The following is a 26,595-nucleotide window of genomic DNA, read 5'->3' on the forward strand; positions in this document are numbered from 1 at the left end:
CGAAGAGCAAGCAGCCAATTGCTGATTGACACAAAGTTTGCTTTCCAATAACATACTGTGCTACTTTTTCAAATGATTGAGGCATATCAGTAGAATGTATTTGTCTTTTATTAACTCAGTTTTTTTTTTGCTTCTATTTTCATATTTTAATACCATATTAGGTAGGTAAAAAGTAGTGGGCCATATGCCATTTTTATTGCATAGAATAGACTTTTATTTCTAGACTAATCAGAAAATAATCAACACCCCAAAGTTAAAAAAACAGTAGTCTGTTTTTACTTTATGTATCTTTTTTTTTTTGCAAAAGTGCACAGCTATGTGTTTAAAATCTATAATAATGCACAGATTCATTTTATACAGAAATCAGTCTGCAATTGTCATTTTATAAAGACATTAAGTATTTAATAATAGCAAGTAACAGCACAATTCAGCTTTTCCTAATTGGGGTTAAACTTGATTACTGTTCACAATCCTTAAATGGAAAGCAGAAAAAGAATACACAACAAAACATTTGCAGGAAAGAAACTGAGCCAAGAAAAAAAATGACTCAAAACTCAAGTTGCTGCAGTTGTGTTTAATGATGACCTCTGAAACAAAAAATGTAACCAAATACGGTTTGTCTTAACACTGCCTCTGGTTCTGCAAGCACATCCAACACCATCAACCAACATACTGTTCTATCAGTTTCCTTCAGTGTGCACTCCATTAGGGGATGTTATCGTGACAACTTTATTATTCTAACAATAACAAAAAATTTGCTGAGTAGAGAAACTCAAAGTGATTGACCTTAAATATAATTAAAGTTACCTAAGTAGAATTAGATGAGCATGGTTTAAGTTTTACATTCATTAACAGATAATCCTATGAGTCAAAATGGTGAACTTGACACAGTCCAAATAAATTCCCATCATTACACACATAAAAACGCACATTCTTTTAGAAACATCTCTGCCATCTAAAATAGAGCATCTTAGCAAGAAAAACTGTTAAATATGAGCCCACCTGATTACTGGAACAGATATGTAAAGGGGACAAGTTTTGAACAAATCAAATAAGGATAAACCTCTATGTGTGTTTGTTTGGATAGTTTGCCCTCAGGTCCTGAAGAGCACCGCGGCCGTCACAGCTGTGAGAGCCACAGCAACCACTGGGCCCCAGATCATCCACGACTTCTGCAGGGAGCAGCAACACAGAAAAAAATAAACTGAACATGAACAAATGACACCCCCCATCAGAGGATCACCGACGTTCACACAGAGGGAGTTTGCGACTGAGATCAAGACGAAACACAGCTGATGGAAGTAGCAAATTAAGGACAAGCTCTTTAGGATACAAAATTTGCGTCATCAAAGCCAACTGGGAGAAACAGTTGTTAAGCGTTAGCCATTCAGACAGAACAAACAGATGTCAGATGTTGAAAGCTGCATAATTAGAGGTTAAGATTTCTTAGACGACAGTTTTCCCCCCCGAGGAGGGCGTTCTGGGAAAGCAGGAAAAACCCAATTAATTCATGCAATGATTGAAATTACACTGATGAAGATGACAGATGTAGGCAGGCTCGGCAGGAGTAATTTGTACCTTGCTACCACATTGCGCTGAAGCACCAAAACAGCAAAGCCAGGATAAGGCCGATGACTATGGCTTGAACAGGCAGCAATAGTGGCGTCTACAGAAGGGAAGGGATATTATAGTAATCAACTGCAAAGGGACAGACGTCTGTGGGTGTTTAGCTTTCTTTGAAAATGTGTCACTCAATCACCCTGTCTTTAACTGGTGGTTTTCACAGTTGTTTCACTTCATAAGAAGCTGCCAGTGTTCAGCAATCCTCACACAGACATATAAGTAAACAGCTGATAGCACAATCCAGGGTCTGTCTTCTAAAGACTGATTGGTATTTGGGTCAGTTTTTCCCTATTTGCTGTTTATTTGTTTTTAGCCCAATGCTGGCTGTCCTTAACACTGCAAAGGAGTCTTCCTTAATGTGAACATTTATCCAAACTTAAACATTCTTAAGATGCTCTTTTAGGTGGCAATATATAGCATCACATCAGGATTTAATTCAGAATGTACTGGTATTAGTTGTCTCCAGGCTCAGGATATCTCCCTAAATCCCAAACATTTTCAAACTTTTCAGAAACTCAGCAGGTTATTAAACCTAAATGTATAAATTACCCCTCCAAAAAAAAATCCTTGTGTGAGTGGAAGGGAGCATAACTGCTGAAATGATAAAACACAATTTGTGAATCATAAAAATGATTCACATTTTATGTCTGAAAATTAAACTAAATTGGACACGGTCAATATAATGTTGCACCAAAGTTAAAGCAGAGCTCGTCTACAGAAAACCAACTTCACAAAAGATGTGTTAAATCATTTCTAAACTCAGTTATGGATTGTTATTTAAACGCGTCTATTACATTAATGTATTGTCAGTTGCATATAGAGAGTATGACATTGACAGGGGTCGGTACTCACATTTGATCCTTTCTCCTGTAAATCCTTCATGCCAGCTTTGAATTCCTCCAGTTGGTCTGTCAGTGTCTGTTTCTCCTGCTCGGTCTTCTCGTATCTTTCCTTTAGGTCAGACAGCTCCATTTGAGCCTCCTCATACTGCACAAAACGAGTAAAGGACAAAAAAATAAAATAAAATAAGAAAAATATTTTCTTTTCTTCTGGGTATCTGTTGATGGAATTAATCTATCCTCTTCACAAGTTTTGTCCACTTCTTACAATTATACCTACTGCTGAATCTACTTTATGTTCAGCTATTCAGTGCAAGCTGAGAGTATCCGATGCAAAAGGAGGCCCTCCGTTTCCTTTTTTCATTCAGAGACTGAAAGAGTGGAGGTTAGCGATGACTTCATCTGGGTTTTCTTCTGGGCTACAATGCCACTCCTGTCTGTTTGCTACAAAAGTGAATGATCCCGACCCTGCTAGCTGATTCTGACTGGCGGTATACAGCAGGGATCCCACAAGAAGGCAATCTGCAAGATTTCTAAACCGATTTTTACATTTACATGTTTTAGGGGTTTAGGAGGAACGGTTAAAACTCGCAAAATCCCTAAACGTTTCCACATTTAACACGTTACAACCAAAAACTTCAACACCATTTACAAGGACGGGGTGATCCACTCACTTAAAGCAACGCATAATTCTGAAGTGGAAGCAAAAGAATACACAGCTTATGGAAGCATTTGTATTCAGCCTCTTTACTCTCATAATTGAGTGTAACTAATTGCCGTTAGAACTCCCCTCAATTTGTCAGGTTAGTCTGTTAGTGTGTAATTCAATCTCTGCATAAATCCAACCATCAGAATGCTCAGCTGTTGGAAAGTTTAAAGCCTGGTGATAGACAGGTTATAAACCTAAGTTTTGAACATTTCATGGATCCCCTCATTCATCTTGTACCCTCCTGTCCAAATATGTCTTTTTTGGAATAATGATGGGAAGAAAGGGTTGTTGAAAGAAAGCCACATCAAACTTGGTGGAAGAAAAGATTGCAGATGTAACTGCATCAACAGTGTTTCCAGGATGTATTGAATCGGGGGTTTAGTGTTCTGGTGTCAATGTAAAACAACCGCTAGGTTGTTTCAAATAACTTGCAATTATAGTTAAAGATTGTAGGTAGACTTAGTGGTTGTTGTGTTTTTGCTGCTTTTCGCGAGGCAAACAAAGAATTAATCGACTTGATCATGTTTAAATTGAATCAACTGCATTTATTTTACCCTTGATTCTTCTGTTTTTCATACAAATTATTACTTAGATTTTTAAAATATTTCTTCTAAGTGTAATTATTGCTCCTGTGCAAAAAGACCGAAATGTAATCTTGGGTGACTTTGATGCTGACAGTTCACTTGCATTAATAAGTAAACCTCTCCTGCGTGTTGAGAGGGAGGAACGAAGGAAATGTCATGAATAGTTAAAGACCCTGTCAACATTGTGGCTGTAAAGCAGTGTGGTCAGCAGCACATCACATGCAGCTGCAGTGCTGCACAGTGCAAATGTCACAAAACTATAATGACCAAAGTTCCAGATATTATTAGATTTTCTTTATCCTGAGATCAGTACATCATATGATTCAAATGTTAACTCTGACGTAGAAACACCGACATGAATGTACCTCTTTCTGCAGAGCCTTGCTGCGGCTTTCTGCCTCGTCCAGCTGGGTTTGCAGCTTGGATTTATCCTGCTGGTGCTGAAGTTGTACGGCCACCAGGTTCTTCTCCAACTCCTGCTGAGATTCCTCCAGGACTTTGAGTTTGCTATTCAGGTCAGTATTCTGGCCACGCAAACTACCAAAAACCGAACAAAAAAAAAAGGCAACAAAATTTGGAGAAAAACAGACAAAACAGTGCTTAGTTTATTATGTAGTTTAGTATAGTAAATAGGTCACATATGAGAGGGTAAAAGCTACACCTTATGTAGATCAGTGTACTGACCTGACAAGGTCCTGCTCCAGTTGCTGCTGTTTCTGCAGCAACGCCTCTTTTTCACTGCGCAGTGCTGCACATTGACTTTGCACACTGGCCTTTTCTTTCTGGTGAGCCTTAAAGATCTCCTCCTTCTCTGCCCTCAGAGAGGCACACTCACTTTGCAGACTGTTCTTTTCTTTCTGATGCTTATTCACCATGTCCTGTTTGTCGGATCGCAGGACGGAGCACTCTTTCTGCAGACCGTTACACTCCAACTGCATAGACTGCAGCTCATTGGCTGCAACGAGAAAGGGGTTCATGTCTCGGAGCAGATGGTTTTGCTGTCATGCACATATTCTAAAGCATGGTTTCAATAAGTTGGGGAAATTAATCAAGAAGTTCATTTCTTTCAGCAACTCAATTTAAAATGTGAAACTCATACACATCACAAATACAAGTACAGAGTTTCCCACAGTGCATTATAAGCCTGGCAGACAACCAGGCTTTACTTGTGCCCCCACCAGGCTAAGCATCCAGCCATCCATCCATTTTCTATACACCCTTTGTCCCTAATGGGGTCGGGAGGGTTGCTGGTGCCTATCCCCAGCTAATGTTCCGGGCGAGAGGCGGGATTCACCCTGGACAGGTTGCCAGTCTGTCGCAGGGCACCAGGCTAAGCATTGTTTATTTATTTTATTTTATTTTTTTTTTAATTATTGCCTTTAACTTACATTTTTTAACTCAAAACCGCCTGAGCACAGGGGTTTAGCAAGTTTTCTACAGGAAACCATGAAGTAAAGCTAAAAAAAATAGAATATTTTTAAAAAGTTGAATATTTTTACTATTATGTATTTTTTACAAGAAGGTCCTGGGTTCGATTCCCGGCCCGGGGTCTTTCTGCATGGAGTTTGCATGTTCTCCCTGTGCATGGTGGGCTCTCTCTGGGTTCTCCGGCTTCCTCCCACAGTCCAAAAACATGACTGTCAAGTTAATTGGTCTCTCTAAATTCTCCCTAGGTGTGAGTGTGTGTGTGAATGTTTGTTTGTTCTGTATGTCTCTGTGTTGCCCTGCGACAGACTGGCATTCTTAAATTATGTCCCTCTGTGGGTTAATAATCTGTATATGTCGAAACGTTTTACAAATTGAATTTAATTGCTGAAATAAATGAAGTTTTTGGTGATATTCTAATTCATTAAAACAGACATATAATCCAAGTTTGGGCTGTTTGGAGACCATCTCAAGTATACAAATTTATTCTTAACGCAACAGAACTCAAATTTCAAACCACTTGATCAGAAAGGTGCATCATTGTAAGTGCACAATACAATGGTTGATTTGGTTTTGAATTGTATATTTGCGCCCTTTCTACCTTGTATTTCAGCTGTTTTCTGCCACTGCTTGCTTTGTTGCTCCAGATCATGTCGCAGCTCCTCAACCTCCCGCTCGTATTTGCTGGCAGTCTGACGCCACTTGTCCAGGTCCTTGGAAGCAGTTGCCAGGTTAGACTGGACGGCAGTGACATCGCGGTCCCGCTCTGCAGAAGCCGCCTCCAGGGCCCGTTTCAGTGACCTCATCTCATCTTGTGCTTTTTGCAGCTCGTCACGTGACCCGGAGGAGACATTTATCTGCTCTCTTAGAACATCCACCTCATCTTGGAGCTGTTGCAGCTGGCCTGTCCAAACCCAGGTCAGTGTTTAGATAAGAAGAGATACCTTTTAAAGACTCCTTAAAGAAAGAAAGAATTTCTTGTCTATAAATTTAAAAAAATTACCTTGGAGATGTTTAATTTGTTTGGAAGATTGCTCAGCTTGTTGTTTATGCCCTTTCCTCTCTTCTTCCAGAACACCTTTAAAATACAAATGCATATTTGGAGCTTGCTGTATGTGTAAGCATGAAAGCACCGAGAATCTAAACGGCTGAAATGTATGCAGCATATTACCTTGTAGCTCGATGCATTTCTGCTTCTCTGTGTTGGCTATCTCCCGGGCCTCTCGAAGTTCATCATTCAAGCGCTGAATCATTTTCTCGGATTCACCAGAAGAACCCATGTTGGACTTGGTCAGATCATCTAATAATGAAAAAATTTTTAGAAAATCTCAATAATGGTGTCTGCTTATTGAGATTTACAAACTCTTATCAGCATAAATGTCATGTTAAATTTGAAGCTGATCAGTTTTGTGCTTTCTTAGATTAAAGGACTAATGTCCCAGCAAGATCTGGAGAAGCTCATCAATGCATTTATCTTTAATCACATTGATTACTGTGTCTTCAGTGTCTTCAGTTTCTGGGCTCCAATAATCTGGAACAAAACTACAAAACAGCCAAAACATTGAGTTCCTTTAAATCAAGGATAAAAATCCACCATGCTTTTGATTCATAATAACTGGAAAATTTATCAATATATTTAAAGCACATGTACTTGAAAATTTTGATGATGGGATTTGACAAAGTGTAATATTTGTAGTTCGTTTTGCAATTGGTTACTGTATTACGTTTTTATGGTGTACAGCACTTTGAATTGCCTTTTTGCTGAAATGTGCAGTAGAATTAAACTTGACTACCCAAATCAAGTCAACCATAATAAATTATGTTTATTATGCTTTAATTTTGCATCTGGACTATGTGTTTTCTTGGCACAGAACTGGCACAGTAGGGTGGCCAGGTCACCCAAATTCCACTTTCTTCATCCTACCAGCTTCAGTGCTTTTATTACGTGGTGAACATAAAACATTGGCTGTAGCGATTTCAGTCAGACTTGAAGTCGTCAACTTTGGACAATGAACTTATTCCTTGGTCACAACCCTCTAAGTCTATGTTGATAAAAACTGGCTGAAACTGTAAGAAACTTGTGGTTGCTGACTTGTTGCTGAACGCTATAAGCTCAGGGAGACAGTTTGGTTCAGGCAGTGAGTACTTGGACTAGTGGTCGTTCCCAGGGAAAGAATCTTCAATGCTTCTAACCTCAACACCGTGGACAAACCACTCTTACAAAAATGTCTTTGCCAGAGGCAAATTAATTTAAATGAACTCCACCAACTTTACCTAGAATTATGGTCAAAAACCTAACCCGAATTATGAAAGAAGTTATTCATGGTAACAAATATCCTGTGGTTTCAGGGTCCACTCTGCTATGGCAGATTTAAACCAATAACAATGAGTTTGTATGTATAATGTCAAACCTTGTGGATCTTAGTCATTTTTTTGTTGCAGTGAACAGTTCAAATCAATCTTTAAAAGCTTAATATAATGTTTAAGTCCGATAGAATTTAGATACAATTTCATGATGAGAAATGAGTTTCCATAAAAATACAAGAGCAGAAGACCTGACTACGTTAATTCAGCTGCAGGCCCAAATAGTTAACCAGGGCTGCTAGATGATTTCCCAAGATACTGAAAGAGGTCTGTTACATAAACTAATTACTCATCCAGAAATAGGGACAACTGTAGCGATCTGCATTTTCTGTCCAAGCTTTTAAACCAAACTGTCCATCACCCCAGCATCATACCACTCTCTGGCACATTGACATTGTTTATTATTAGAAGCAACCTACAAACAATGCACAAAGGAAATGGACCTGCCAACGTTGTCAAGGGTCTGTTGTGTCTCCTGGGAGGGGTGGAAACAAACTCCACAAATATTTCAGCTTTGCAAATTCCCCTAATCTGCCACAGCTAAGAAAAGAGATGACCTAATCCAGCGCCGAGCGTTTGGTTGGGGCCCAAAACAAAGAGCAACGGCAGGTCGAGCTTGTGCACCATAAATGGATGGAAGGACTTGAAGTGCCATGAGAAGTTACAGTTGTTCATCGATGTCCCTAAACTGGACAAGTGTGAAACAATGGCTAGGAGCTGGTGACATCCTTTGACGAAAGCACATGACCACCCAGCTGCGTGCCAGACAAAGGAGGATAGGGCATGTTTGCATATGTATGAGCGAGAAGCAGAATGTGAGTGGGTTCCCTGTCCTGTAAGTCCACCGTTTGTGTTCGCTTCATTTGAAAGACACAAGGAGGATGTTACACACGAGAGTGCAACATGTTATCTTTAGAAACATTAGCACTTATGTCATTTCTTGTCACAGAATGACACCTGACAAAGCAGACATAGATTAGTCTGCAAGTAAAAATACCCGTTTGACTTCAGGAGCTTGGGGGAATGGCGAGCATCACACTGCCTCGAGTGACGACAGAAAACAAAGTGAAGGAGAAAGTCTTTTTTTAGCCCAACTGCTGAAGGCCAGAACCATCGCGGCCCTTGTTTTCCTGACGTCTGTTGCCTTCTGAGAGGCTGATGTAGCAAACTGAATCAGAGGTGCTCTGAATGTCCACATTATTCTCTTGTAAAGTGCTGATCAACCTGCCAGCAGTGATATTCAATTACAGCTCCAAAATGTTCTGTCTGAAGGTGTCTCTCTGAAGTGACACGGAGGACACTGTTTGCCTTGTGCTCTCTCTCCCGCTCTCTATAATGTGCTGTGTAGTGTTACAAATTCATCCATCATGCAAAACTGATATGCTTGGACATTCTGACATGAATCTCCTTATTTGTTTCAAGATGTCTTGTGTTGGCCCATCATTGCCTTATCTGCAGGCTCTTGTGTGCAGAGTAGATTCATTTTCTAATATGTTGGAATAAGAAGTCGTGATGTAAAATAAGGCCATTTTCCGCCATACGCTCTAAATCCAACTCATAGCTCTAAACTCTGATCTTACTCATGCTATATTAGTGTTATTTTTAGCAAGGTGCGCTGTGGCATGAGAAAGATACTGCCTACTCATTCAGCTTAATTATGTATGCCCATGCTTGTTGAAATAAATAATAGCAGAGCGGAATTACCTTTAATCAATGAAACGCTGTTGAGTGGATCACTCAGCTCTTTCTGATCCATTTGCTTATCTGCTAAAAACAGGAATAAAAATGAGAATATAAATTCAAATCAAGCAGTAATGTTGACAAACAAATAACTCCTCCTGTTAATGCTGGAGATTTCTTTGAAAAAGAAGGCAAAAAAAGTGCATGCTCATCTATGACGACGGTGGTTGTTTTTTAAAGAAACAACAGCTTAAAATGTCCCTGAATGACCAGAGGACATAATACATACAGATTAAAAGGTGAAAAGTAAAGCGCTTTGAATAATATTACCTTGGGTGATCCAGGAGCTACAGTGCTCTGTGTGCCGAGGCTACAGCAGTCCCTGACATGAAGAACTCTTCAGCAACTAACAGATTTTTTCAGACGTGAACTGGAGCAGTCCAAGCAGAAAAAGGGGTTGACTCTGATGTGACGACAAACGTTAAACCAAACCCCCCTGCTGTAACTGGACTCAAACTAACAAGGAATTAGAACGAAGAGGATTAAAATAAATACACCAAGTGGTATCGTCCTCCTGTGCTTCTGTTCAAGTAAAATGTTAATCCTGAAACACAGGATTTCCCCCCTTTATATGTAAGTCCAATGCTCCTGGGTCACAGATCTGTATAGGACATCTCGGAAGCTGCAGCTGCACACTGACACAGAGAGGTTTTGTTCAGGCTCCAGACCAGCTCTAAAGCTGGTCGGTACTGAAGTATAAACCTACAGGATGACACGGAGTAGTGACTGCTACTGCAGGACTGTGTGTCATGAATGTGCAGCATCCTCCTCCTCTGTTGTTTTATGCTGTGTACCAACAGAATAGCTACAGTACTTCAGTGTTTGTGCAAGATCCATATATGATCTGTGCAGAGCTGGACTAGAAAGTACCGAACAGTGCTTTGCAAAAGTATTTATAAAATTTAAACTTGTTTACATTTTGCCACATTACAGTCACAAACTTTTGTTTTTTTGGGAGATTTTTTTCTGATAGATTAATGCAAAAACCCAGGTGCCTCACCTGCCCGTGGAGAAATTCCTTTTGTTGCTGTTACATATACTACTCTTTGCAAACCTAGTGCTTCTGTAAGCATCAGTTGTCTTGCCACAGATTATTAATTGTATATAGGTTTGGATTTTGACTTGGCCATTCCTTACATAAATATGCTTATATTCCATGGTAACTGGGTTGTTGTCCAGTTTGTGGTAAGTGAAAGTCTTTGGTTTTCTTCCAGGACTTCTGAATATTTAGCTCCATCTGTCTGGACAACTTGATACTGCAACCACCATTTCTGACAGAGGGGATAAAGTGTTTAAAGCAATTCTCAAAGTTTTTTTCCCCCCACACTTAACATTTTGAATGTAGGTCTACAAATACCACAACAAATTTCAAAAGCTAGGTCATCCTACATTACAAGATCTGATTTTAGTTAATCTGATCTTAAACCCTGTACCATCGTTTGGTTGAGTCAAATCTATTAATCAATGGATTATTCTCTGTTTTCATTGTTTGCTCCCTTTTATTTGAGCAATTCTGCAGCCTTCATTAGCTATAATGAAGGTATTTAATTAAAATGGTTTACATCTTTAAAAAGAAAATCATAAGTAGGCCGCCAGATTCAAAATAGTTTGCAAACTTGCTAATGTCCAGATCATTTAATTATTATTTTGGACCTTTAGCTTTACTTTTTGTTAGCAAAAATTTTTAATTTAAACACGTAAGCATCAAGAAATTACTAAACTAACTGGTGTAAGCAGTGTTTTAAAATGACCCTGCTCATTATTTCATTTAATCTTTTTAATCTTTTGGAAAGAGAGAGAGGCCAATTTCAAAGTGTCAAAGTGTCATTTTTATAACAACTGAAAGTAACATTACTGTGCAATAAAAACCTTATTGTGCAATAAAATCACACTATGTGCCGGGGTTACATAGTGTATAACCCAGGCACATAATACAGGCCCTTTAAGCAGTTTTTGAACCTGCTGAGTGCCAGATCATTCATATAATTTTTCATATAACTCTTTTCTTAACCACAATTTTAAATAAAAACACATACGAAATCACATAAGAAATCCGTAAGTACACAGATTTTACGTTTTCCTCATAATGCGGCTTTTTTTCAAATTAAGTTGTTTTTACAAATTAATTTGTCATATTTTTGTATTATTTCATATCTGTCTTATTATTTCATACTTTTCAGTCAGTTTTGGAAACGGTAACATAAATGAATTAACCAACAAAAAGAAGAGTCTGATTGTGCTACCTTAACTTCAGTAACAAGCTGAAAAATACTTTTTAATAATTAATGAGTGTTGTTATAAGTGCTACATAGTGTGGTTGCTTACCGCCATGCAGCTCAAAACGATACTGCTAATGTTAATTGGCTGTAGCAGATCATTTAGCCTGAGATAAGTAGCCTGGGGTTGTAATTAAAGCTGGTTTGACCGCTGCTTCTCTCAGCCTGGGATCACCTCCACATGTAAACAGTGGTGGGTGTAGCCTGTCAAGCTAGTAGAGAAGTTCAGCGTTCAGTTTCCTCATTAAGAGTTTAGCTACAGGAGTGATGCTTAAGCTTAGCGCTGCGCTCAGGATACAAAACTTCACCGATAGCTTGGTTTACTTTCGGCGTTACCGTTTTCTGCTCCCCGATGACTTCCTTTATCTCAGCCTGGATTTGGAGTGAGAGATTCTGGCTTCCCGAAAATGTGTCGTGGACAGACCTGGAGCGCCCGCCAGCTGGAGTGGAGTACCCTAGACTGCAGCATATGCTTTGCCATGCCTTTCCTCTGGCTGTCGGGGTTTTGCTGTTTAGGCTGCTTTTTGAAAGGTGAGCTCCTCTGTTTGTTTTACAGCTTTAGTTTTTTTTTCTGTTACACTTTTTCTTCCTCCGCTACTATGCTACAGCCCCGCGGATACTGTAGTGCTTGCTTAGAAACTGTGATTCATGCGGACTAAAATAAAACAAAATGGAAACTGAAGCCGCAAAAAGTTGCTGCTTTCAGGAACGTGAACACATGAGTCATTCTTTCTGAACAGTGAAAAAGTTCTTCGTGGGCATGTTTTCTTCTCCATTTCAGAAGAGTTACTCAAGTTGTTTCTGAGGAAAAACTCAGTTGAACAACTGAGGAATTAGTAAACATCTTTTTCGACATTAGCATTCCTGTGAGATGATGAAACAAAAAAAAAAAATTCATTGGGCTCAGATGTTGCTGAGATCTTTCTCTGCCGTAAACAGACGACCAAAGGTTGTAAGAAGTTTTAAATACAATTTATTTTGGGACCCACATCCAGATAAGACATTGCAGTTGTTAAGAACTTTGTAGATTCAGGAAATATTAATATTTTGATTAGAAGTAGCTCTAGCAAAACGGCCACAACTTATTGAGAAATGATTAGCTTTGAGAGAAACATGAAAATTCTAGACTTTTTGCCAACTTTACCTCACTTCATACTGTATTGTAATTACAATCAACTGGCTTGTATGGTATGGATTTTGAATTTGAATCTATTTTTGGCAACTGGATTGACCTGAGTGGAATTTTGATTGTGTATCAATACTATTGAATACTAATACTGGATTTCAATGGCATAAAAAATTGTGCTGGGTGAGTTTACATCACCTTTGTACATAAACGTAACTCTGTAGTGTACAACATTTGATCCCCAATGTTGCCTTGGATTTCTTATGGATGCGTTTCATTTCTTATGAATGAAATCTACAGCTGGACCATCACAGTGTTCATACCTTTCATATGTGCTGTACATTTTCACAGATGCCGTGTAATTATTACAGCAACTATCAAATTTTAATATTACTTAAATTTATGTAGTCTAATATAATCGCTATGTCTGATGCTAAATTCTGAACAAAAAGTAACACACATAAGTCTCAAGTAACATTCTGTCCTGATATGGCAGAACACTGAACACCTAAGCTTTGATCTCAAAACTCTATTCAAACCATGCATGCATCAAAAGCGAAACACTTCAAAGCAAAATGGCAGGGCTTGATTTTTCCACAAGATATGTTCCATTTTTTTCATGGTTAGCCATCACAGGATCCGTTTTTCTGTTTTTGTAGTATGCAGTACAAGAAGCAGTTGACAGCCGGTTTAGTTCCTTCCCAGAGGCGTATTTGTAAACCTGTTCTGAGTAAATTCAAGTTTTATTGGAACATCCAGGAATGTTGCAAATCAGCTGTATGATTTGATGACAGAGCTGGCCTCAGGCTAGCTCTGGCTGGATGAACAAATTTAAAACAACATTTGTGTAAGATCACAAAACTGGAGCCAGAATACCATTTGGCACAAATAGCAATTAGTTATAATTTGCGTCATTCCTTGACAAATCCAGCATTTAATAGTCAATTAAAAATCATGTAGTACAGCTGTAAAAGTCTCATTCAATCACCTCTTTTGAAAGTAGCCTGCTATTCCGGAATAGCAGGTCATTGCCATCCTGACATGCCATAATGTCTCAGAGTTTTATCCAGAGCAATGGCCAGCTCAACCAGATGATCCTGTGACACGTTAGCATTTTGGTTGGACTCGTCCCTCCCATACTAGTTTCCTATTCTCACATGACAGACTGATGCACTCTGCTCAGACTACTAGGTGCTACTTTCTCCAGGATTTTTAGCACATCCCTGTGTCTCCCTTTTTATAGCCTTTGTTCTGCTTTCTGTCGTTGACAAATGCAGTCATTCCTTTCTAACGTGTCATTATGGGCAAACTGTAATGTAAATTACCATGGCATCAAATGTCTCTCTCTAGTTGAATCTCTCTTTAATACCAAACTTGTGTGTGTGTGTGTGTGTCCACCCTCTGGTTTTTGCCCCTCTGTCTGTGTGTACACAGGCTGGTGGCCAGACCCTGTGCCCGCATACTTCAGATTCAGGCGGGAGCGCCCCGGCGAGTTCAGCCCAACGCTGTCCTGGAGAGGCTCTATCAGTCCAACACGGTACGTAAGGGTTGTGTTTGTTCTGTAGCCTCTGTAAACTCTGCAGCACAGTGTTATTGCAGTGGTACACACCACCACAGGCCTAATGATATGCTCAGTAAACACCTATTGTCGTTTGAAATACCACTGTGGTTTTACAAGCAGATACAGTACTTTGGAGTTAAAGTCCCATTAATACTGTACTCCTTAGAGTCCAGACATGAGACAACTGGAGGGACTCTCCAAGCAGCTGGACTGGGAGGAGCGGAAAGTACTGAGATGGTTTCGTATTCGCCGGAACCAGGACAAACCCAGCACACAGAAGAAGTTCTGTGAGAGCATGTAAGTCTCAAGAAGGAGCGCAGAGTTGACGGCTCAGAAATATAAAGCATTGTCTCGGAAACCTTTAGTATAAATAGAATCGTCACACAATATTTTACTCTTTGTGTAACGAATCTCTTAAGAAAAATGGCGATTTCTCTTTCTGAGATGACTGGGAAGATTAATTGCACTTTTATGCAATATTAAATTTTTTTTAAATGTGCTGCCGTAAAATTTCCCTACAATTTTGACACAGCCAAAATTGACCACACCAGAGACGTTGCTTGTCTGCTTCAGTTAAACCCTGTATCACTCACCGTCACATGACCTAGCAAATGCCACAAGACCCAAACACCCTCCTCCTTCTCTTCTGAAACACAAACTGCAGCAAGATGGAAATAAACAATTGTCGGCCCAGTTCTGCTTATCAGACTGGCATGCTAAAAAAGTAGCAGCAAAGTAAGTTTTTTGTTGTACAAGAAAACTTGTTTTTCTACAGTGCATATGACATATAAATGCTGAACTTTGTCAAAAAACGAGAAGAAAATCCACTTTTTAAACTGAATACATTTTATGATGTTAAGTAGCAGAGGGTTGTTGCTTTGTACAACCCCCTAATACTTAACAGGCAGCACTTTGTCTTCTGCTAAAACATTTCACACGGTTCTAGCATACATTGGGCTCCTTGCCTAATCTTTCTTGTGCAAGTCTTGCAGAGATTCTGGTTCCCTCTTATGCTCTTCAACATTTCTGTGTTTATATGACACAAGTTAAATTTTTGAATCACTGCCCAGCCGAAAGACTCAATAATTATGACTTATTTTCAGGTTTCTGTCAGATGCCAGCATTATTTTGATTCAAATTGCCCTGCTCTAACAGAGACTCCATCACCCTATCCTTCATTAGAGGCGCTTGCGGCTTTTGAGAGAGAAATGATCCAATGACATGCTTAGAGTGGGCAGGAAGTGTTCTTGTTTTGTTTCACGCCAGATCTGTTTGGAGTGTTAGTCTTAGTTCTCTTAGTAGAAATAGGGGAAGTCCACATTTCCAACAATATGAAACAGGCTGTCTATTAATACTGTCTTCTCAAATTTCATTATAGATCACCATAAATAATGGTGCTGGCACCTGGAGCCCCTGGTGGAAGAATCAAAACTTTTCATAATGTTATTTTTTCACTTTTGAGTTTTTTCTCTGAGGCTGACATGATGGGTTCAAACTCAAATATTTCAAATTCTTTAACAGTTGGCAGAATTGGAGATATTTTAGTAGCAATGTGCTGGAAAATCTTATTACAGTGTAATAATGCCATTTTAGAAATGTCTAATAGTCGCCTGCTAAAGGTAGGACGTTTTACATATTTTCTTACAGCATTTTTTCCATGTTTGTCTCTGCAGGTGGAGATTCACCTTTTACCTTGTGATTTTTATCTACGCCATTGGCCATTTGTGGGTGGTAAGTTGAGCTGCGCCAATCGTGTTGCAAAAGTATTCATACAGTTTGAACCTTTTCACATTTTGTCATGTCACAAACACAAATGTCAGTGTATTTTATTTGGATTATACACAAAGTGTTTATAAATATATTTGTGTATGGAGACCCCAAAATTAAACAATTTTAATTGTAACAAAATCTTGGCAAGGTGAACATTATAAGACACAGCTAACACACCCATCATAAGTCTGAAGAACCTCCAGATTTCCACAATTCGGGTGGAAGAATCTGTGAACAGAACAATTATTGAGCTCGGTAAATATTACACAAGAACCAAGAAATCTGTTATACTTTAAGGGCCAAAAACAAAGTTGGTTCTGGCCCTTCATACTTCATGGGCCAGAAGCCTAAGAGCAGAACTCAAGGAATATTGATAAAAGGACATTACTGCATTAACCACAGCTGTGTGAACAAAAAAAGGTAGTTGTTGGATGCCACCAAACCAGCACTCAGAAAAAAGCCCAGGTGGAGAGATAAAATTTTTCGGTTCTGTCGGAGTAAGTAAGTGCTTGTTGTAAGCACAGTAAACATGTGGAAAAAAGGTACACTAGCCAAGGACAAAATTGAACTTTTTATCTTACATGCTATGAGGAAGTACCATCACAAAAGTGAAAATATTTACTATAGGAAGAATCTGGGAATATGCTATACTTTGTTTACTTTTGGTTGGGGAAAAAAACATTTGGTTATGCTTTGTCCTAATTAAATTTTTTGAGGAGATTTTTATAATCTGGATTTGTTTTTCTTGTCATTTAACCTTGCTCCTATTTACTTCCTCTGCTAGTCACCTTGGATGTGGGATACCAAACAGTGTTGGTACAACTACCCTTTTCAGGTCAGCAGTTTTATTTTACTGTTAATTGCATAAGCGTCACTTTTTGCACAGTGTTACTCTAATTGGTCCACCTCCATGTTGCTTGTACGTTAGTATGGCTGTGTATTTATCAAAGGTGTGTTTGCTTCTTTCTCTCTCAAAGCCTCTAAGTCCTGAACAATACAATTACTATGTTGCTGAGCTGGCTTTCTATTGGTCTCTGATGGTGTCCCAGTTCACAGACGTTAAACGTAAGGTGAGTCAACAACCAACACTATTGTGCTCCCCTCATCACTTATATTGTGACTAAAGGTGTTTGTTCCTGGATGCCATGTTTTAATTTGCTTTGTGTACTATGCTTTTTACTTTTTATATTGTTTGTATATGTGTCAAAGTATCAAATGCTACCAGCATAAAATCATTGATCTTGATTGCTGTAGAAGTAAAAAAAAAAATATTGCAATGTGCAAAATATAATGGTAAATTAGATTCTTCCATATATATTCAAATCATCACTTATGAAATATTTTGTCAGGCAATGAATTTATCTGGCTTTAATCAGCATTTACAGCTAAAACTGTGTCCTTCTTGCTCACAAATTCCAAGAAAATGTGCCTCTTTTATCTCTTACTAAACAAAAGTTACCTACAGATATTATTAAAAAGTCAGTTAACCACTTTAGGTATTTTGATTGGTTTTTCTATGTCTCGTTTAAAATTCTTGAGAACCCTGGCATTTATATTTACTTTTTTCTGAAAGATGTTGTAGTGGCTCCTCCTTTTGTTGACTTCATTATATTGCTATAAAAACATCACTTCTGTTGTTCCATAATTTTGCAGCAGGTAATTTTTATTTAAAAAAAAGTATATATATATTTTTACATATCTGTTGAAACTGTGATGTCGTGACAGTATGGCATGAAACAGAAAATCAAACTCCTCTGCATTCTGCCTGTGCTCCTAGAGCTAACTAGAAACAACCAATCAGAGCCAGGAGGTGGGTCTTAGCACTGTTAATCACAAGCTCTTGTGGTGCTGCTCATTCCCCCCATCCAACCCTTTGTCCCTGAAGTTCTGCTGCAAGTAAAGCTTGTTGTGAATGCTCAGACTAGTTAGCATGATGGTGGATAGAAAGGTCTTCCTGTAATTGTAAGTTGATCCTCTGCCATTAACAAATTTAGGAGCGAGTATACAAGGTTGATTGACAGCATTGAGGCCTTCTTCCTTGTTATTTTTATTTTGTTTGTTTGTTCTTGATCGGGAGCAGCACATTTCTTCAGAATGCGGAGGGAAGAGGAAGAGATTGATCTTTTCACAGATAAGCTGCCTCATAACATGCTGTTATGACATGGTGACAAGTTCAACAAATGTGTAAAAACATTCTTTATAAAAGTTACATAATCACAAATCTCCCAAAATTAAGAGATTCTGTGCCAATTAATTGGCTGGCCGGTAAATCGGTGGAGATTGTATGTCTGGGAAACAGTTCCTGTATTTTTGGATCACTATCTTGTTGAAAATCCAAGTGAAGACCCACTTTAGGTTTTGTTAAAGAGTTCTGGATGCCATACCCTTTAGAAGACAAACAGTCCCACAGCATTACAGAACCTCCACTATATTTATTCAGCATGAGGGGATTTTCCACATATCCACCCTTTATTTTATGCCAAATCCTGCTGAAGTGTAACTAAAAAGATCATTCTTAATCTTATCAGGCAAAGTACAGCGTTGGAGTTAAAGCCCCTGTGCATGCTACTCATGTTTATGTTTGTGATAATGGGTCCGAAAAAGCTTTTTTTTCTCTCTCTCTCCTCGCTTGTATCACTCAAACAACCTTGTGCCTTCTTGCAAAGGTTTATTGGTTGAGTTGAACTTTAGCAAGGACCCAAGTAAATTAAATTACTACATGATAAATGGCCTGCGCTTCTATAGTGCAACCAGTCATTCATTCATTTATGCACATATTCTCACATGCATATTAGACGGGTTGTACATAACCAAAATACAACTATTTGAAAAGCCAACTGAAAGCAAGTCAAATGTAACGACTTCAGATTTAATTATGCTTCCTGCTTCCTTTTGGTGTTAATCAGCAACTGTTGCATCACCTCAAAAACATCTGGCACAGACATAATCTGGATATTTTAGAGCGTGAAGATCTTACTAGAGATTGAGCTGGAGACTTCCTTTTGCTAGGAAGTCTTTTTAAAAAAGAACATTTCAGAAAAAACTTTTATGTAGATGGGGTCTAAAAAACCTGATTACATACATCTAACAAGTTTATTTGGTTATTTGTGTAAAAGAAAATGGTGTTAATAGGGCAGCGAATCTAACTCTAACCTAGAGGCCCACATTCTGCAACATTAAACCCTGGTTATTAGCATAATTTATGCAGTTGTGGAATACCTTATTTAGACATGAGCACCTGCAGGGGTTATTTGAAGATGAAATGATTCATTGTTAAATATGCTGTAGACTTAATTCTGTGCATTAAACGATCTGTATTGGAATATCTCTGACCAGTCTCTCTTCAGGTTTCTGCAAGTCTCTGACGTTCTTTTTTTTTTTTACTTGAAAAATGTAGATAACTCCAAGAATAAGATGAGCACAAACATAATTCCCTCTTCAAAAAATAAAAAATAGTACATAGCTAGAGAGAGACTTTTTTTCTGATGGAGGATAATCTTTTGAACAGTTAAAACAAGATGGTAAATAATTTCTATTGAGTGCAACTCCTTGCACAACCCTCAGAAGTGACTGCAGCATCAGAGAGAACAAGTCAAACGTGTTTTACAAAAAATCTCCTCTGAAGACAGATCTATAGCTTTATGGGACAATAGTTAAAATATGAAAACTGCACAAGCGTCCCAACACCCTCTTCGTAACACACTGTCATAAAGTTTAATAGTAGGACAGGTACTGGCGATCATCAATACCAGCAAACCACAACATCAAATTTCATTTGACTTTTATGTATTTAAAAAGTTCTATAGCCCAACAGGTTTATTTTCCTTAGGATTTAGTAGTCTTAGTTTTATAAGCATTAATACAGATTAATCCAGCCTTTCATCAAAATACCCACTGATTTACTGATTTATCACTGTGCCCTCGTTTGTCCCGTCTCATTGTGACAATGGCAGGATTTCATGATCATGCTTGTCCACCACCTGGCCACCATATTCCTCATCACCATCTCCTATGCCAACAACATGCTAAGAGCTGGCACTTTGGTCATGTGCGTGCACGATGCTTCGGACATCTTCCTCGAGGTAAATGAATGCAACATCAGCTGAAATATGAGTTTAGCTGCTGACTCAAAATGGAGGAGTTTGATTCATCATTTCTTAGAACTGCGACTTGTTCATCTTGTTTCTCAAAAGGCAGCCAAGTTGGCCAACTATGCCAAGTACCAGAGGCTATGCGACAGCTTGTTTGTGGTGTTCAGCATAAGCTTTTTTCTCACTCGACTCGTCATTTTTCCTTTCTGGTGAGAGTTTATCAATACACTTTAAAATAAAAAAGGCTTTTTTTTCTTTAATTAAATGCATTATTTGGCTGGTTTTTGTTTGTAGGATTGTATACAGCGTGCTGTTTGAGAGCTGGCAGATTATTGGGCCATATCAGGCCTGGTGGCTGATAAACGGGTTACTGCTGGTCCTGCAGATTCTCCACATCATCTGGTTCTACCTCATCGCTCGCATTGCTGTCAAAGCTATCTTCAAGGGAAAGGTTTGTCTTCATCCTCACGCAGCAGCTGGAGTAAATTCAAAAAGCATTTCTGCTTTTTTTGTTGTGCATTTTAATGTGTCAGGTTAACACAAAGTAAGAATTGTGAGCAAAATAAATATGATTTATGGTTTTGCTCAATTTCTGGTTGTATGTTTAAGTTTGTTGACTGGGAGAAGTTCTCTTTCTAGTCAGTCTCATGTCTTCAACAGGTTTTCTTCCAGGATTGTCCTATTTTAGTTGCATCTTTTCTCATCCACTCTAGTTTTGAACTGTATCCCCACAGCACAATGCTGCCATCACCTTGTTAAAGAGGGTGAAAAATTAACGTTTGAGCTTTCTATCATGTTAAAATCGTTCCTCATAAAAAACATAATTAATGATGCTTTAATTGTTTAATACATGTTTGAGAAATCGTTTTAATTGTTGCGATGATGAGCAAGAGCTTCTTAAAGTGACGGAGGCCCATTTTCAAGACATCAAAATGTGAAGTAAAATTTCTTTAAAGTTATGTTTCATATATATATATAGTATTTTTATAACTGAAGATAGCATTGTTACATTGCATACCACTATGTGGTGAGAAAATACATTATGTTGTAATTCAGAGGGTCGTCACACATAGTACTTTACATAAGACAAAAAAAAAAATAATCAAGTTTGGTCTCATGTGACCAGAGCACCTTAATATCTGTGTTTGCTTTGCCTCCAACATGACTTGTGACTAAATACAAGTAAGACTGCTTGTGCCTGATTAAGTATACACCCCACACCATTTTTCAGAAAAAAATTATGTCTATTATTTGACATCAAGCGCATAAATTTGTTGCTTGAATGTGAAAAATGTGAGGGCATGAAGACTTTAGCAAAATTGTAGCATGGATTTAAACCTCTCATGCTTGTTTAAACAATGGGTCTTGTTTCTGTTATCTCCAGGTGTCGAAAGACGATCGCAGTGACATAGAGAGCAGCACAGACGAGGACATTTCCTCCAATGGCAGTAAAAACTGTCAAACCTCCAAACTGAGGGACAGCAGCAACACCGTTGCCCTTAATGGAGAAACCCATGACCACTGAGAGCAGAGAGGGGACCGATTCTTTATTCCAATCATATTTTCGTTCAGTTATACAGGTGAGACTCAACTCTGCACCTTATTACAATAAACTTTGAATTATCTTTCCTACAAAGAGTGCCAAGAGGTTAAACTCCAAGGTTAGTGCACAGCCTTGGACACTTGAAATGTTTACGTCTACTGTTTTTCTCTCAAGTACTCAAGAAATATATGAGAAATGCAGCAACCGGGGAGCTGCTTACAATGCTTTATGGTTGTAAATAAATTTTCTTATTGACAATAACTGCTGTGAAACAAATCACTGCTTCCAAAGTATTTGTTGTATTATAGAGACATATGCTTCTGTGCTTTTTGATTTAAATTGTCAAACATCCCAAAGTTTTCTTGATAAAAGTGCAATAAATGCAGTGATTGTAGTGTTGGATCTTTCCTTTAATGAATGGTTGTTTCATCAGCCTCAAGTTAACACTTACAGCCCCCATTATTAAATGTTCTTCATTTAAAAGGTGACACTCAAATGGATCGTATGCTGAAGTAGTTTGCATAAAACAAAACCAACACATTGCCTAAGTAAACGTTTTTTACTTTTAGAATACACTTTAACTGGTCCTGCTTACTTAACCACATAATCTTGGGTCTACAGGACAAAAAAGTAAAAAGAACAACAAAAAAAACTCTGTAAGGGGGCGAATACTTTCTCAGTGTTGTAAATGGATGGTATTTGTGTCTGAGCATCACTTGAGGTTTTTGGGTGGAACTTGAAATTATCTCAGTATCTAATATTGTGACAAGTATCCAACACTTCAAGGGCATCTTCACTGAACTCATTATACTTCAGGCTGAAAGAGGAGAGAATAAATGAAGTTAGATTTTGATAACATGCAAACACTTTAAAAATATTGAGTTTGCCTAAAGTTCATGATTCAAGTGTGCCCAACGTACTTTAACTCCTTCATGTTTTGTTTTTCCTTCATGACTTGGACAATCACAGGGACAGCAGTGTTAGTGAGAGAGTTGTTTCTCAGCTCCAGGAGTTTCAGGGTATGACTGGCTCTGAGAGCAGCACACAGGTCTTCAACACAGGCATCCGTCTATTTGGTCATTTCCACGCTATGTTGCATGGAAAGCAAGTAGATTCAGAGCAGTGCACTGTAAATTGGTTTTGAAAAAAAAAAAAAAAATCAAGAACATTTTGTTTTCGCCTGATTAACTCACCTCAGTTCCTCCAACAATCGGTTTGGATGTGCAAGAGCATCTCAGAGATATTTAACGCCATGGTCTTCCACGTTGTTGATGGCTAAAAGTAGAGTTTTGATTTGGCATATTCCATTTTTAAGAACTGAGCTCAGTTCCTCGAAGACTGCTGTGGTTAACTCGCATCATGTCAAGCTGCAGAAACAGTTAGAGAACAATACAGGGCTGTTTAGTGAATATTTACAAATCTTATCCTTTTTAAAAAAAATACATATTTCATGTTCCTCACGGTTTGACATGAAATGAGACAAAAGTTTTCTGTTTTAGGTTGGGTTAGCTTGCCAAAATTACTTGTTTTTCCTAAATGGCAAAGCAGTTAAATTGATAATTATTTTCTTCAAAGTTTACTTGTGGAAATGTTTTATAGTAACTTCCCAAACACCAGTGTCTTGTATAACAAAGAAAACGGATAAGGTACCAGGAAGAGTATATCTGTACCTTTAAAAAAAAAAAAGCCAACAACAAAAAACACCAACTAAAGACTGAGTTAAAATAAATAATTAACAGATTAGCTTACTTCAGGATTTCTATGGGGCAACTGGGTGATTTGAGGTCATGGCAAAGCAGCAGCGCCCCCTGCTGTCTCAAATTATTCAATGACAGGTCAAGCTCTGACGGAGAGCAGTGTTCAGACATGAAGACCTCCTTCAACCTGGAGCAGCATGCACCTGTCAAACCGTTGTCAAGCAATCTACAAAACAGATTAAAAACGTATAGCTTTTAGAAAATCAAATTACTCCAGGTTACCAAAATTAAACAGAGCCGATTGGATTGTGACTTTATGACCTTAAAGCAGATTCTTACCCGAGGCTCCGCAGTTTACAAAGAGGCTGTCGGAGGACTTTGCAGAAAGCTTCAACTCCACTGGGTAAAATAATCAGTTTTTAAAATGATGATATCAGTTATTAAAGAGAAAAAGGATATTGAAAGCAACCTGGCTGTTTTTCTTTTAAATTTTATTATTAATATTATATTTTTTAAGAAAAACAATTGTCCAGTCACACTGGAGGGTTTCATGAACTGCAGGTTTAGAGTCATGTCAAAGCAATTTTAATCAAATTACTGCTTAAATTTTGACTAGGCCGCTGAAAAATCTTCCCTTTGTACTTTTTACACGATTCAGAGCAAAAAGCAGGAACATTGTCCTGCTGCATCACCCAAGTGAAGAAGAACCCCCCCCCCTTCAGTCAGTCAAACAGGTTGATTATTGTACTTTTTTTGTTTGTTTTCTTAAATGCTCAGAATGTTGTAAAATTTAAAGACCATTAAAGAGTGTTTTGGCAACTTGACATGGAGTTTAAATCAAACAATTGATTGTCTTAATTGTTTGATTGTTAAACCATTAGATAATCAAATTGTTTGATTATCTAATTTATGTTAATATGAAGAGAATATTTGATCAGAGAATTGCATTGTCAGCAAAAAAAAAAAAAAAAAGGCATTTAGAAAGGGTTTTGCCTTACTTTAGTCCATGTAGCTTGGCCTCTCTTAATCCCGCACAGAGAATTTGCAACTTTTCATCTCTGAGATCGGAATGAGAAAGCTCCCCAGGCTGACAGCTGAACCCAGCAGAAGGATGGAGTCTTTATGATTGGAGCAGCATGACGAGCTGGAAGAGACAGCATTGCATTTCATAATATATATATATATATATATATATATATATATATATATATATATATATATATATATATATATATATATATATATATATATATATATATATGAGACATATATATGAGACATATATATGAGACATATATATGATATATATATATATATATATATATATATATATATATATATATATATATATGTATATATATATATATATATATATACATATATATATATATATATATATATATATATATATATATTTATATATGCTAAATGATATATAAAATCATTTAGCATGATTTTATATATATATATAGACATATATATATATATATATATATATATATATATATATATATGCTCAGAATGATAAATGTTTATCATTTTTAAGAGCACTTTGTGACAGACTCACAGATGGAGCCAAGACCTCCGTCATTTCTCTTAATATTGTTGTTCTGGATACAACAATAGCCAGACTTGTGATTATGTAATTCAGAGCTGCATGGACCGTCCTGGAGGCTCAGGTTTTCATGAAAGATGCCCGGGTGTGCAGGACGGTTGAGGATTTCCTTTATCAAACTCTCGTTCTGGGCTTGATGCAGCAAATGGAAACATCAGTAGTGTTTAGATTTGTCGTGCTTCTTCAGTGTTTTCTCTGATCTGCTTTTAAAACCTTTAATCTGATCAGAGCTGAACATTTCCTATAAGTCTTCCAGCAATCTGTACTGGACCGGCTCAGAGAGGCCTGACATAAAGAAATCTAGAAACTTTGAACAACCTTTGTGATTATCCAGCATCTTCTCCGCATCTTCGTGTGTCGACGGGTCCAAAAAGAAAGCCACAGCCAAGACAAACTCCTGCATCAGTTTGGTGTGGAAGGAGAGCTCTCTTTAAAAGCATGTTTTAAAGAAATGGATGTAGAAAATATTAGTACTTCATTCTGTGTGGAAATTTTATTAAATTGTTCAAATAAAAATGAACAAGTGTTAAAAACTACAGTTGTTATATCCATATTTAAAGGCTCTTTGACAATTAGAAAGAGCTGTTGTGGGAGGTTCAAAGAAGGACATGTTGTTTTTAGAAAGATAAAATAAAGAAATATTAAATCATATGCGGGCTTTTGCACAGTTGCACACTTTACTTTAATTCCATTTCATTCTTACTCTGCAATTGTTTTTTTGCTCTCTGTGCTTTGTCATCTGGCACCGCATCAGAAAGATTTTGCTTGTGACTGTACGATAATTTACATTTATATGAGTAAGTATGGGAAAAGTTTCACGTGTCAGTCTGCATAAACCCAAAAGTTTTGAGTCAACTCAACAGAAATGCAAAACGTAAACTTGCTAGTAAGCAGGACTTCTTAGCCCTGAGGCTGCTGTTGCTTATGAACAATAATATCTCAGCTGCTGTTGTCATGGAAACGTCCAAGTTTTACCACCGTGTAAATTATTTATTTATTGATTTTAAGTTTCGTATCCAGCTTTAACGTGTTTAGTGACAACACCAGTGCCAAAATGTTGCCTGTAGTTATGCTGGCCTTTTGAGGCAGATGTTAGTGAGAAACAGGACATCCTAGCTGTTTCATCATACCATCTTTTTTAGAATGGATTTTAAAAGTTTATTACTCTTTTAATAAAGTTTTATTCCTCAAAGACCTTTTTTTTTTTTACTTACAGAAAATGAACAAAATTATCTCACATTTGAACTAATAGGGCAGCTTAGCTGATGTAATTAAAGGACTTTTGTTTACACAATTCCTACTCATAGATTAAAATAAATCAAAATAAAATGTGTGCATATTGTTACACGTTTTTTTCTGGTGAAATCTCGGCAGTGCTGGAGTTGTGGGAAAGTGGATGAGAATTAGTGAAACATTTTTGTCTGAATGTTCCGATGCTTCTGGATAAATTTGCATGTTGAGGGCGGATTCCAATTAAAGAGTGGACACTTGACATCGCCCCCCTGTTATTTGTCTGCGAAAATGATACTTCATAACAGAAGATTGTAACTGGCTGAACACTGTGTAATTGAGCTGCAATACATCTGCACTGCACACGCCTCACATTTTGCTTGTACTGGTCACCAGAAGCAT

General features: G+C 37.8%; 3 protein-coding genes across 8 annotated transcripts; 1 reads left to right on the plus strand and 2 right to left on the minus strand.

The window, feature by feature from the left end:
• Window positions 1–559: 559 nt before the first annotated feature.
• slmapb (sarcolemma associated protein b) lies at window positions 560–12,011 on the minus strand. Of its 6 annotated transcripts, none has more exons than XM_044113030.1 (10): window positions 11,897–12,011; window positions 9,249–9,311; window positions 6,352–6,480; window positions 6,184–6,258; window positions 5,782–6,084; window positions 4,440–4,710; window positions 4,121–4,292; window positions 2,476–2,610; window positions 1,579–1,666; window positions 1,119–1,172 (listed from the first exon to the last, which is right to left on the minus strand). In XM_044113030.1, the coding sequence occupies exons 2-9, from the start codon at window positions 9,298–9,300 to the stop codon at window positions 1,583–1,585; spliced, it is 1,221 nt and encodes a 406-aa protein (XP_043968965.1). In that variant the 5' UTR covers window positions 9,301–9,311; window positions 11,897–12,011; the 3' UTR covers window positions 1,119–1,172; window positions 1,579–1,582. The 6 variants fall into 6 exon arrangements, with proteins under 6 accessions (XP_043968990.1, XP_043968974.1, XP_043968981.1 ...); XM_044113011.1 differs by lacking the exon at window positions 11,897–12,011 and adding an exon at window positions 9,555–9,660; XM_044113021.1 differs by lacking the exon at window positions 11,897–12,011 and adding an exon at window positions 9,555–9,651 and having other exon boundaries at window positions 9,249–9,308.
• Window positions 11,913–22,045, plus strand: LOC122828957 (ceramide synthase 5-like). Its single transcript, XM_044113067.1, has 10 exons — window positions 11,913–12,091; window positions 14,121–14,223; window positions 14,414–14,544; window positions 15,921–15,978; window positions 16,802–16,852; window positions 16,995–17,087; window positions 19,971–20,099; window positions 20,211–20,317; window positions 20,403–20,559; window positions 21,493–22,045. The coding sequence occupies exons 1-10, from the start codon at window positions 11,913–11,915 to the stop codon at window positions 21,631–21,633; spliced, it is 1,149 nt and encodes a 382-aa protein (XP_043969002.1). The 3' UTR covers window positions 21,634–22,045.
• On the minus strand, window positions 21,994–26,595 carry LOC122829507 (NACHT, LRR and PYD domains-containing protein 9A-like). Its single transcript, XM_044114145.1, is given in 10 exon segments — window positions 21,994–22,072; window positions 22,626–22,739; window positions 22,845–23,018; window positions 23,401–23,574; window positions 23,688–23,747; window positions 24,353–24,428; window positions 24,431–24,492; window positions 24,908–25,008; window positions 25,010–25,391; window positions 26,567–26,595. Coding segments are annotated over 10 exon segments (1,251 nt in total).

This window comes from Gambusia affinis, linkage group LG01 (genome assembly GCF_019740435.1).
Source record: "Gambusia affinis linkage group LG01, SWU_Gaff_1.0, whole genome shotgun sequence".
Lineage (NCBI taxonomy): Eukaryota > Metazoa > Chordata > Actinopteri > Cyprinodontiformes > Poeciliidae > Gambusia > Gambusia affinis.

What these genes read in the sequence shown, in the direction of transcription:
- slmapb (XM_044113030.1), bottom strand. Translation starts at nt 9,300, where the DNA reads ATGGATCAGAAAGAGCTGAGTGATCCACTCAACAGCGTTTCATTGATT. An exon ending in GAAATGCATCGAGCTACAAG is followed by an intron (nt 6,259 to 6,351) that starts GTAATATGCTGC and finishes TGTATTTTAAAG; the next exon opens with GTGTTCTGGAAGAAGAGAGG. An exon ending in ACAAATTAAACATCTCCAAG is followed by an intron (nt 6,085 to 6,183) that starts GTAATTTTTTTA and finishes GGGTTTGGACAG; the next exon opens with GCCAGCTGCAACAGCTCCAA.
- LOC122828957 (XM_044113067.1), top strand. Translation starts at nt 11,913, where the DNA reads ATGACTTCCTTTATCTCAGCCTGGATTTGGAGTGAGAGATTCTGGCTT. An exon ending in TTTAGGCTGCTTTTTGAAAG is followed by an intron (nt 12,092 to 14,120) that starts GTGAGCTCCTCT and finishes GTGTGTACACAG; the next exon opens with GCTGGTGGCCAGACCCTGTG. An exon ending in CCATTGGCCATTTGTGGGTG is followed by an intron (nt 15,979 to 16,801) that starts GTAAGTTGAGCT and finishes TTCCTCTGCTAG; the next exon opens with TCACCTTGGATGTGGGATAC.